Source organism: Halichoerus grypus, chromosome 13 (genome assembly GCF_964656455.1).
Source record: "Halichoerus grypus chromosome 13, mHalGry1.hap1.1, whole genome shotgun sequence".
Taxonomy (NCBI): Eukaryota; Metazoa; Chordata; class Mammalia; order Carnivora; family Phocidae; genus Halichoerus; species Halichoerus grypus.
In genome coordinates this window covers 81,649,350-81,661,863 of record NC_135724.1, presented here as the reverse complement: position 1 = coordinate 81,661,863, position 12,514 = coordinate 81,649,350, and the positions used below count along the sequence as shown (strand labels likewise).

Sequence of the window (12,514 nt, the reverse complement as noted above, 5' to 3'; positions counted from 1 at the left end):
GGGTTTGTAGCTGCCTCTGGGAAGAAGTAGCAGAAATGGGGGTGAGTTTTCAGGGGGATCTTCAACCTCACCTGTTAGCTGTTGCTGTTGTTGTTGCTGCTGGGGAAAAAACAGCAAAGCAAATAGGAAAAAATGTTCACATGCATTCATTCTGAGTAGCGGGACCTAAATGTCCATTCTATTAGTCATTGCATTTTTCTATATACTTTATAATTTCTCAGAAAATTACACCCGTCAGGGGACAACCCCTGAGGACTATTACAGTGAGGTAAGGGTCTGGGAACCAGAGAAGAAGAGATACTGCATGCCTTTGTGATAGCCAGCTGTTTTCTGGCAGAGGCTGCCTGCCCACTGCTTCTAGAAAAAGATCAGGAGGTCTGAGGGTCTGTCAAGGGCTAGCACATCATCATAATAGCAGTGATATTAATAAGAGCCAGCGCTTACTTTGCACAATGCTAAGCTCTTTACAAATAGTATCTTACACATGAAAAAAAAGAGAACACCTGCCTTCAGATAGAGATTCCACATCTTCTTGTGCCAGAAAATAAGGCAATACTCAAAGAAAGACAAGAACATGTCTAAAGGATGCAGGAACCAGCTTGAAGGGGCTTCTGCTGGCCACATGGAAGACAACTGAGCATCAGAATAAATAGAGGCAGTAAGGGACTATAACCTACTGAATTAAGTAGGAATCCATGAGGTCACATGGATATAAACAAAGAAAGAAGAAGGGGAAGTTTTTTCCTTTCAGTAGAAAGCCGACTAGCAAATATGGAAGAAATGATGGAATTAGAAATGACCATTTGGAAACCATCACAATAATACTTGATTCAGGCAAGAATCATCAGTGGATGTTAAAATCAGTGGCAGAATTTTGAGGAGTAACAAAATATTTACATGGTTTCCAAGTATCTCCCCATTAGATAACATACTAACCTCAATGGGTAAAATAGCTAACTATACAGTACAGAAATGGGCAGAAACCATCTCCACCAAATGATCATAATTAGCAATACCAGTAACTGGCCGAATCAACATGTATTTCCTGCTCTGATCACTTCTCTGCTAAAATTGTATAACCTGATTCTAGTCATAAAGCAACATCAGACAAACCCAAATTGAGAGATGGCCTATAAAATAGAGCATGTCTCAGGGGCACTTCCTCATCAAAGGAAACTAAGGGGTCATGATAACATGATTCACCACATGATCTGCATTTTTCTTTTGCGTTGGGACAATTGAAACCTGAAAAAAGTTACACAACTAGGAAGTGAAGTCAGGATGCAAACCCAGGCCATCTGGCTCCAGAGTCCACGCCCTTACCCGTCCCATCCTCCAGTGTCCCCACGGACTTTGGGTGAGAATGAGCTGCAACTCTGGTGCTTAGTCTGAATGAGCTTGGACAAAGCATGTTCCCTCTTAAAGCCTATTTCCTCACTTGCAAAATGGGATTAAATAAAATAAACCATGCAAAGTACCAGCATACAGTAAGTGTTCAATAAGTGATGGCTATCATGCATATTATTAGAGTTATCATTCAATCAATAAACCTTTCATTTAGTGGAAATGTATTGTGTATCGAGCTTAACGCAACCATATTAATGATTACCTGTTTTAGTTTGGGTTCCCCCAAAATCAGACCCTAAGAGAAATTTTGGGGGTGCAAGCAGTATATTTGGGAGGTGATCCCAGGAAGTATGATGAAGTGGAGAGGTGAGGCAGGAAAGGAAGGAAAGCCCAGAAAGGATTCGATATGGGGGATGGGGTGGGGGTGCGGGCTGTGCCATCATGGGGCTGACTCCATGGGGCTCAGTCCCTCTGGGGACCCCCCAAGAAAGTGTATAGAACAGGAGACAAAGGCAGGTGCCAGATAAGTAAAACTTCTCCACATATAACCAGATCAAATCTCACCGGAATAATATCTTCAGTTATTCCTTGTAAATAACAAGGTACTTCTGGCAAAATACTGTGCTACCCAGCTTACAGCGCACCTGACCACAACAGTTTCTGACAAAATAAGCACACTGCTGAGCTAATTTTTCATGCTGGAACTTCAGAGTTGTTATGTCAGTAGGAATGTGGTGATGAACGATGTCTCACTGGTGTTTTTATAAGCCTCTGGGGCAAATACAAGGAGATGGTTTTGATGCTATTTAGAAAGCCAGACTTATTTTAAATGGGTCTCTTTGGACACATCATAGGACTGACAGATTCAGCAGCTTGAGGGGAAGGATGAGGTCTCAATGAGGGTAGAAGCCTATTCTTGCTCTAGACCTAGGAAAGTGGGCCTGGAATCTGGGAGAGGGGGCACTAGGTCAATAGCTGGCCAGGAAGATGGGGCTCTGGATAAAAATTTCTTATGCAAAGTAGTAACAATACTTTAAAAAATTGATAAGCATAGATTTTACTGGAAATATTTATAAATTATATTATATATAATATACATATTATATAGTAGTATATAGATTACAAAAGATCTCATTAAAGACCTCACCAATTCAAAATAAGAAATTCAGTGTGAATTGGTGACAAATCCACCTTATAAGATTTTTAAAGAGAAGCTATGGAAAAGAGTGAACACCACTTTTCGTCTTCTGCAAATGGGAATTTGACCTTGGCCTGATTCTCTAGGTCTGATCCTCTGAACACCCCTAATGTGGAAACGTCAACTGTTTAGTAGACTGCTTTGCTCGTGGTAGAACTGCCTCTGGTTGGCAGATTGCATATGGACTGGAGTTCTCACCATGATATTGAAATACCTCAGGAGGGATCCACAGCCTTGGGGAGCCCTAAGCTGCATGACTGTTATAACTACGCATGTCCCCTGCAGGGCCCCTGGGAGCTACGTGGATGGAGCTGTTACAAGAGCGACTGCCCCTAAGTCAGGATGGCTCCCATACCTCCTTAACATGGGTCTCATCACCTTGCTCTTGAAATGCCACTTGGAGGTGGGGGCAAGGAAGAGTAGCCCCTGAGGACCCACAGAAAAGATACCTGAGGCTACCCCACACTCTCCAAGGTCAATCTAATGCCAAGTGTGACCTATAATAATCTTGTGTGTCTGAATGCTTAATTAGACCTAAAAGGACCCCTTGCGTGAGCATGGCAGAAGCCTTCCTTTTTAATGAATTTACTATTATATAGAAACTAATCACTCCACTCGTGCCCTTACAAATCCATTAGAGTTTGTTGTAATAATCAGCACAATGATCTATAGGTATGTGTCAGTGAGTATGAGTGCTTGTAATTAGTTTTCTAAGACAAACAAAAAGATCCCTCCTGAAATCTTAAGCGCATAATTAAGCTGTTGAGCAAAGCCTGTTCATACTAGCTACAAATGATATAGCCCAGGCCATGGACAGATTCTGAATTCGCTGGAACCAGAATGAGGATGAGTGTGGGTCTCCTTCAGCCTGGTTGCCTTGCTCGCCGGCCACCGGAGGGTTTTCACACACTCCCCCAGAAGAGCAGGGCCGCAATGTGTCATACCTAAACAACACAGAGGTCTGAGAGCAGAGGCGTGCACAAAGGCACCTTCCAGGTGTGCTTCGGGAAAATAGAAGAATTTCTAAAAGCAATAAAGTGTGAGAACGTTGTAAATGGAATATTCATGTTTATGCAGGACTGACAAAGTCACGTCACATTAGTAAATGTATGGAGTGTGGTTCTGATTATGAAGAAAGTAAACGAAATATATTATATATGCCCTATGCAAGGATTCCCAGCAAAGGATTCCTGCAGTTCTAGCCTCTCTCTATGGCAAGGGGAAGGGAGACTTTGACCTTGTATGGCTTACACTTTATATTGCCTGTATTTTCAAAATAAAGATGTGTCTGGAAATGACTTCTGTTATGAAAACAAAATTGTAATTGAAAATCACCTTTAAAAAAGATTCGCAAAAAAGGGAGGGGGTTCACAATGAAATTCCTCTTGAATACTGAGCTTCTCCCATGCATTTAAAATGGGATCCATGGGGCACCTGGGTGGCTCAGTCGTTAAGCGTCTGCCTTCGGCTCAGGTCATGATCCCAGGGTCCTGGGATCGAGCCCCACATTGGGCTCCCTGCTCAGCAGGAAGCCTGCTTCTCCCTCTCGCATTCTCCCTGCTTGTGTTCCCTCTCTCACTGTCTCTCTCTCTCTGTCAAATAAATAAATAAAATCTTTAAAAAATAAATAAACAAATAAATACATAAACAAGTAAATAAATAAAATGGGATCCGTTTTCAGAAATCCAGCTTACCCTTTTGAATGCTCTGACAAGAGAAAGCAGGTGATTTGTGTCACAGGAGGGCAGACAGATGGATGAATGTGAAGAACGTACCACTCCTAATGCACCTAAGAATTGTTAGGTTTTTCCTTTTTCCAATACCATGGCCATGGGATCCCTGGACTGAAGGTAAGGTGACCAGAATCCCTGAGATTGCATGGACTTAATTTTCCAAATGGCTGAAAGTAAGGAATCGATGCCAACTGATCCATGTAAGTGTGGCCAAAGAGCCAGAGGGAGAAAGACTGATAAGAACACTGGGGAGACTCTTGATAACCCCCAACGTCTAAGTCTATAACTGTATCTACAGGATTGTATCCATAGAGCCATGTCAGTGTTTTTCAATCTTTTTTTTAAGTATGATCCTTTAAGGAAACGTTTTGGATTTTTGTTCTAATTGTCACCCCTAATGAAATTTTGATACCACAAATACACCATGTATCTGTTTATGTAAGTGGCTCTTTGGAGGGCCACAAACTATTGCAATATCAGGTGGGGTTTTTCTGTTTTTAGTTTTTTGGTTTTTTGCCTTCCTCCACCAAGAACTGATTTTTGGTCCCCTGGGGATGATTTCAGCTCTGTTGAGAAAACACTCTGTGTGTTTGTTATGTGTATATACATTCTATACACACACATACACATACATACATAGAAAACAAAGGACCAGCATATACTTTCCCCTTTCTTCATCAATTTCCTGTGTTGTCTCAATTTCCACAATAATCACATATTACTTTTACCCGGGGTGGGGGGCGAGGCTTTCCCCCCACGTGTATGTATGTGTGTATATGTGTGCGTTTTAATAATGCCATGTAAGTAAAACCATACACTTAAATGCAAAAAAAAAAAAAAAAAAGAAAGGAAAAGAAGAAAGTAAATAGGACTTTGAGAATGAATACTAGTTATAGTAGTTCTGATATTTTCCAGCATACCAAGGCTCCCAGTGGAGGTGAGAGATGTGCTATGGCTAATATTTTCTTTTCTTGCCATGCTTTCTTCTAGAAATGCCCATGGTATACTATTAGGGACAGGCTTGGAACCCAAATAGACCATCTGATACACACCACCATAGGTATGCCGAGGGTAAAGGGTCTAAAACCTAGCCTTCCTCCAACCTGAAACCTACCAGGGTCTTGGGGCTTGAAAACTCACAAGAATCAATGGTCTTGAAAGACTCAGATATGTTCAGAAAGTCCTGTGACTTCTGAAACTCTGCTTTATCCATTAAAGCGAAATAAAGGTAGACTTAGAACAGCCAAGTTGGTAACAAAGAACCATGCCCAGCAAGGGTACAGGGTTGAAGGAGAGAAGAAACCAGACATGAAACCAGAATGAGGTGAGTAATTCAGGATAAAGGGCTGGCTTCTCAAACCTTCTCACCTAATCCCTGATGGGGTTTATTCTAACATCAAAGCCGTCCAGAGTAGAAAGGGCCCCCAGAGTAAGAATAACACACACACACACACACACACAAATATGTGTGTGTGTGTGTTTCATAAAACAACTCTAATAGTTAGCCTCACTACATGAAATATATCCCAACGTCTAGCCTAGGCTATTCGATTTCATTTCCTTAATGCTGGTTGCAGCTCATTAAAATGGTACCGCCATCCACAAATGGGTCATGACCACGGATTCAATAGCACACACGTATTCCAACCCCTCTGGTTCACAGATGAGAAAACTAAGACTCGGATTAAACCCAAGGTCACAAGGCTACTCCCTTGCAGAACTGGGACTAGCTCAGACCAAGGCAAATATTGGCTCTTCTCAGTCTACTTACTGAGTCTACTTACAACTGAACTAATGTGTCTCTGAAAACCCTTCCCTAATTTGATTGAATCTCTTCCCCTGCTCCCCCTGCCCATACAGTCCAAAGTGCCATTGTCTCTGTCATGGACTTTTTTTTAATTCCCAAAGGCCAGGTACCCTAAAATCCCTGTGGATCTAATGACTGAGTCCAAGGCCAAGTGGTCACACTGCATCTCTACACCATGAACCTGACCACTCTGCTGCTTCCATGCCATGAATCTTAGCATCCTGTGAAGTGAGCCAGGAGAAGTACCTTCTTCAAGGAAGTGGTGAACTTGCTAAATTGGACAGAAGAACCCTGATGGACAAAGCTGAACTTGGCCTAAATCCTGATAGACAATTTCTAAAACAGCTGATGGTAGACGAGTCGATTTGGAAGGCCTTGAAAAAGTAGGTGATTCAACCTTATCCAGACAAAGTAAATCCCTCAGGGGTCTGGGGAAAGGCTCACATTTAAAGTGTGATACTGGCATAAAAATAGACACATAGGCCGATGGAACAGAATCAAAGGCCCAGAAATAAACCCAAGTATATATGGTCAACTAATATTTGACAAGGGAACCAAGAACACTCAAAGAGGAAGGATAATGTCTTCAATAAATGGCACTGGAAAACTGAATATTCACAAGCAAAAGAATAGAACTGGATCCCTAACCTTATACCATTCACAAAAATTAACTCAAAATGAATTAAAGATTTAAACTTAACTCCTGAAAGCATAACTCTGAGAAGAAACCATAGGGGAAAAGCTCCTTGGTGACTTCTTTGGATATGATACCAAAAGTACAAGCAACAGAAGCAAAAATCAACAGATGGAATGATACCAAACTAAAAAGCTTCTGCACAGCAAAAAAGAAAAGAAAAGAAAAAGCAATCTATGGAACGGGAGAAAATATTTGCCAATCTGATAAGGCATTAATATCCAAATTATATAAGAAACTCTTACAACTCAATAGCAAAAAGTCATCATCATCTGATTTTTAAATAGGCAGAGAACCTGAATAGACATTTTTTCCAAAGAAGACATACAAATGGCCAACAGATCCATGAAAAGCTGCTCAACATCACTCATCATCAGGGACATGCAAATCAAAACCACAATGAGACATCACCTCACTCCCATTAGAATGGGTATTATCAAAAAGACAAGAGATGATAAGTTCTGGTAGGGATGTGAAGAAAAGGGAACCCTCGTGCACCACTGGTGGGAATGTAAATTGGTGCAACAACTATGGAAAAGAGTATGGAGGTTCCTCAAAAAAATTAAAATAGAACTACCCTATGATCCAGCCATTCTACTTCTGGGTATAGATACAGAGGAGATGAAGTTGCCATCTAGAAGAGACATCTGCATTCCCTTGTTCACTGCAGCATTATTCATAGTAGCCAACACATGGAAGCACCCCAAGTGTCTGTCGACAGATGAATGGATAAAGAAAATGTTACACACACACTTACACACACAATGGAATATTATTCAGCCATAAAAAGGAAGGAAATCTTGCCATTTGCAACAACACGGATGGACCTTGAGGGGCATTATGCTGAGTGAAATCGGTCAGACAGAGAAAGACAAAGATACTGCATGACCTCACTTATATGTAGAATCTAAAAACATCAAACAGAAACGGAGAATCAAATGTGGTTGCCTGGGGTTGGGGGCTGAGGGAAATGGGGATGTTGGCTAAAAGATGAAAACTTCTAGTTATAAGATGAGTAAGTTTTGGGGATCTAGTGCACAGCCTAGTGACTATAGTTAACAACACTGTATTATATACTTGGAAGTTGCTAAGAGAATAAATCTTAAATATGCTCACCACAAAAAAAAAATCATGTGAGGTGATGGAGGTGTTAACTAACCTTATTGTGGTAATCATTTTGCAATACCTCTGTGTGTTAAATCATCATCTTGCATACCTTAAATGTACATAATATTCTATGTCGATAAAGCTAGAGAAAGCCCCTAAAGGTCAGCCTCTCTCACTTCACCGCTTCCTTATAGAGCAAAGATCATGTGTCCGTAGACACTTCTTTCAAGTTCCACAACTCCTGGGGGTCAGCACAGGGAGGGGTGAGGGAGATGCGCAGTTGGGAGAAACCACAGCCTCAGACCATGAGTGACCATCATATGTGATCATGCCTTCCACCTTGAAGACCTTCCCGGTGCCTTATAAGGGAGAAGCATTCTCTATAGCACAGCTTGTGACAGAGCAAACTAGAGCCTGGGGCACCAAACTCAGCCAGGCCCCTATTTTTTTTTTTTTTTACAAATAAAGTTTTATTGGAACATCGCCATGTCCATTCATTTACCTGTTGTCCACAGCTGCTTCTGCTCCATTGGGAGAGGTGCAGACCACATGGTCCGCCAAACCTAAAATATTCACTATCTGGCCCTCTACAGAAAAAGTTTGCCAACCCCTAGCTTTCCTGCCTAACTCTTTGTTGTTGTTGTAAATCTGGGTACCTCGTATAAGTGAATTCATACGTAACAAGTGGATCCTTTTGTGATTGGCTTCTTCTACTTGGCGTACTGTTTTTGAGATTAATCCACGTTGAAGCATGTGTCAGAATTTCATTCCTGTTGACGGCTGAATAATATCTCACTGGCTAGAGTGGGCACATTGTGTTTATCCTTCCATCCACCGACGGACACTTGGGCTGTTTCCACTTTGGAGCTGCTGTGAAGAGTTCTGCCTCCTAATTCTTGAGTCTCCTCCTGCATCACTTGCCTTGGTCCCTCAGCCATAGAGGGCTTCTGTCACCTTCTGTCAATTCCTCAGATGTATGGTGCCCCCTTCCACCTCTCGGCCGGATACTCCCCATGCCCTCCACTTCTACCCCTTCACCCTCTTAACCCCTCCTTAGCCTTCAGTCTAAACATCACTTCTGGGAACTCTCCGGGACCAGACTCTCCCTAGTTCCCCCACTCACCTCCCTGCCAGCTCAAACTCGATCAGCCCCATCTGGTCATAAGCTCTGATGGTGCCCTGCCCTGCATCTTTAGAACCTCTAACACTGTTTGTAATTACTGGACACAGTCTTATAATATTTATGTGTGGTTATTTGATTAATGTCAGACTTCATGAGACCAAGGCTATATCTTTGCTTCCCACTATACCCCCACTGACTAGCCCAGAGCCGAGAACAAACCACATTTCATCAGTTCTAAGACAGACATATTTTTTACGTTTATCTCAGGATGCAACTTACAATTGATGTCTTAGATCCACCTGCATAGGCTGATGAGAGCTCACAAGACGCTGGCTCGAACAGTGAAGACCCTTGCAGGGAGGTGTCACTCTGAACCCCCCGAGGGGGTGACTGATGGCAACAGGAGGGGTCAGGTGTGAGTCCCAGTGGCTTCTGGGACCGTGTCACAAAAGTAACAGATGACAGCCACATGGGCTTTCTATTGCTTGAGACAGGAGGAAGGGAGTAGGAAGAGATTGGGGCAGGCCCCCTGAGTCCTTCTGCATACCTGCCCAGGACAGAGAGCCAGCTCTGGATAAATGCCCGAGTCAAAGGTAAATGGGTACAACTATGGGGGTGAGGGTCTGAAAATCCCTGAGAGCTTTTGCAATGTCACAGGAAGGCAAAGCGAAGATCAGGTTCAGCCAGGGCCTCTGCACTTTGTTTCCTACGGGAGCCTGGGCCAGACACTCTGTCTCTGGCTGGCCTCAGCCCCCCACAGGGGCCTTCACGTGCTAGAAATGCAATGGAACTCTCCCCACTGCTCCCCCACATCCTAGCTGCGGGGATCCCCGAGCAGGGGTCCAGGGCTCTGACACACAACAGGTGCCAAACTCAGACTCCTCATTGGTGTCTCCTAGTGAGATTATAAATTATCATTTTATGTTCTATGCCTTCATGGCAATTTTGTTCAAGTGTACATGTTTAAAACATGCTACCCACTTTTGGAAGCCTGTTTAGCATTTCTTCCATTTTCAATACACTGAGAGCCTCAAAAGAATGCAAGGGACCCGGGCCACCGTCAGCCCCCAAGGGGCCCTGCAGAGAGCTTCCCCGTCCCCCCTGCAGGCCCATATGTAGCTGCAGATACTGTCACCCTCTGCTGGCAGCAAGATCCCCCCCAAACCAGAGCCAGGCACACACTGCACCCTACTTTGATGATGTTCCCCCCTGGACACCTACAGGCCCACCTTAAGCTTCTGTGTGAAGTCCTTTGCTCTGATAGTCTAGTTCCCCACTCTCTGACCCACTCCCAACCCCACGCAGACCCGGACGTGCCTTTTCATTACAAACACTAGCGTGCTCCCCCACATGCTGCCCAGTACAGGCCCCACGGGCCATTGCACACTTAGAATGCAGGGAGTCTGAATTGAGATGAGCTGGATTCCAAAGCCTTCATAAGGAAAAAAGAATGCAAAATATTTCAGTGTTAATATTTTATATTGATTCTATGTTGCAATGGTAATATTTTGCCATATTGCGTTAAATGACACATATTATAAAAATATCACTTGTTTCTTTGCACTGTCTTTAATGCAATACTAGAAAATGTAAGGTTAGGTATGCAGCTCACAGCCTCGTTCTACAGGCAGCGCTAAGATAGAGTCGGCAGGAGCCAAGCTTTCCCTGCCCAAGGGCCTGATGGCTAGTATTTTCGGCTTTGCAGGCTGGACCCAACTCAGCCGTGGGGCAGGAAAGCGGCCACGGACAACGAACATGGGAATGAACCTTACTGCGTTGCAAGAAATGCAGATTTGGCCCCTAGGCGATAGTTTACTGAGTCCTGCTTTAGAGAATCTATCTCATAAAAAGGGTCATTTCTGGAAAGTGCTATTCATTTTCTCATTGGCCTTCTGTGAAAAGCCACCTCTCATTCAACTGAAGAAAGAAAACACAAGTGCATTCGAGGCTCCCCTAACCCGGGGTGGTCCTGGGGCCATGAAGCAGCCCCTGACCGCCCCCAGGGCTCAGCGGCCCCAGGGCACCCACCAAACACACTTACTTGGGTGTGTGGGCCTCATCCACACGGTGACCCAGCTGGAATTCATGGGACTTGCTTCGATGCAGGGCCGTGAAACCTGGAATCAAGTGGATCAGCTTCCGGGAAGACGGCGGTGGGGTCCCCGGGGGCTTCAGCTTGTTCTTCCTCCTCATGGGTGGTGTACCAGGTGGGGTCACGGTGGTGACAATATTGGGGGTGCGCGGCGGGGTGCGGACGGCATGCCGCTGCCGGGGCGATGGGGGCAGGGAACGGTGGCCTGACTCCAGGGGTGGTGGCGGGCACAGACCCGGGTAGGCATCCACGGTGAGCCTGTCCACATGCGTGTACACGGGGGCCCCGGGCGAAGGGCTGGCGTGACAGTAGTGCTGGATACACTTGGTCTGGACCCTGGGGCTCTGGGAGAGGTGCGTGCGGATCCACGGGGTGGGCTCCGGGGGGCACACAGGGTTGTTCTCCTTCCCTGTCTCCGTGGTGGGCCACTGGATGGTCCAGTCTTGTTTGGAAAGGTTGCCTCCTAAGTTGGAACAAAGGAGCAGAGAGACAACAGATAAGCCAAGAGAAAGCACCTTACAGTGTATGCACGTTACAGCAAATATATCTTACAGCATATGCACATTACATCCTATTCATGCCATGCTGTGTATGCACATTACACCTTCTGCACCTTACAGCACATACTCCTTACCGCTCTGCACCTTACAGCATATGCACATTACATCCTATTCATGCCATGCTGTGTATGCACATTACACCTTCTGCACCTTACAGCACATACTCCTTACAGCTCTTCACCTTACAGCATATGCACATTACACCCTACACACGCCATGCTGTGTATGCACATTACACCTTCTGCACCTTACAGCACATACCCCTTACCGCTCTGCACCTTACAGCATATGCACATTACATCCTATTCATGCCATGCTGTGTATGCACATTACACCTTCTGCACCTTACAGCACATACCCCTTACCGCTCTGCACCTTACAGCATATGCACATTACATCCTATTCATGCCATGCTGTGTATGCACATTACACCTTCTGCACCTTACAGCACATACTCCTTACAGCTCTTCACCTTACAGCATATGCACATTACACCCTACACACGCCGTGCTGTGTATGCACATTACACCTTCTGCACCTTACAGCACATACCCCTTACCGCTCTGCACCTTACAGCATATGCACATTACACCCTACACACGCCATGCTGTGTATGCACATTACACCTTATGCACCTTACAGCACATACCCCTTACCGCTCTGCACCTTACAGCATATGCACATTACATCCTATACACGCCGCGCTGTGTATGCACATTACACCTTCTGCACCTTACAGCACATACTCCTTACCGCTCTGCACCTTACAGCATATGCACATTACATCCTATACACGCTGCACTGTGTATGCACATTACACCTTATGCACCTTACAGCACATACCCCTTACCGC

The 12,514-nt window shown here is 44.5% G+C and overlaps 1 protein-coding gene across 3 annotated transcripts in view; it reads right to left on the bottom strand.

Annotated features, from left to right (window-relative positions):
- The window catches only part of KSR2 (kinase suppressor of ras 2), a 421,068-nt gene that overhangs the window by 248,312 nt on the left and 160,242 nt on the right, over positions 1 to 12,514 (bottom strand). For all 3 annotated transcript variants that reach the window (XM_078060922.1, XM_078060921.1, XM_078060920.1), the window contains exon 4: positions 11,051 to 11,564. In XM_078060922.1, coding sequence (XP_077917048.1) covers positions 11,051 to 11,564 — 514 coding nt within the window. The remainder of the gene's footprint in view (positions 1 to 11,050; positions 11,565 to 12,514) is intronic.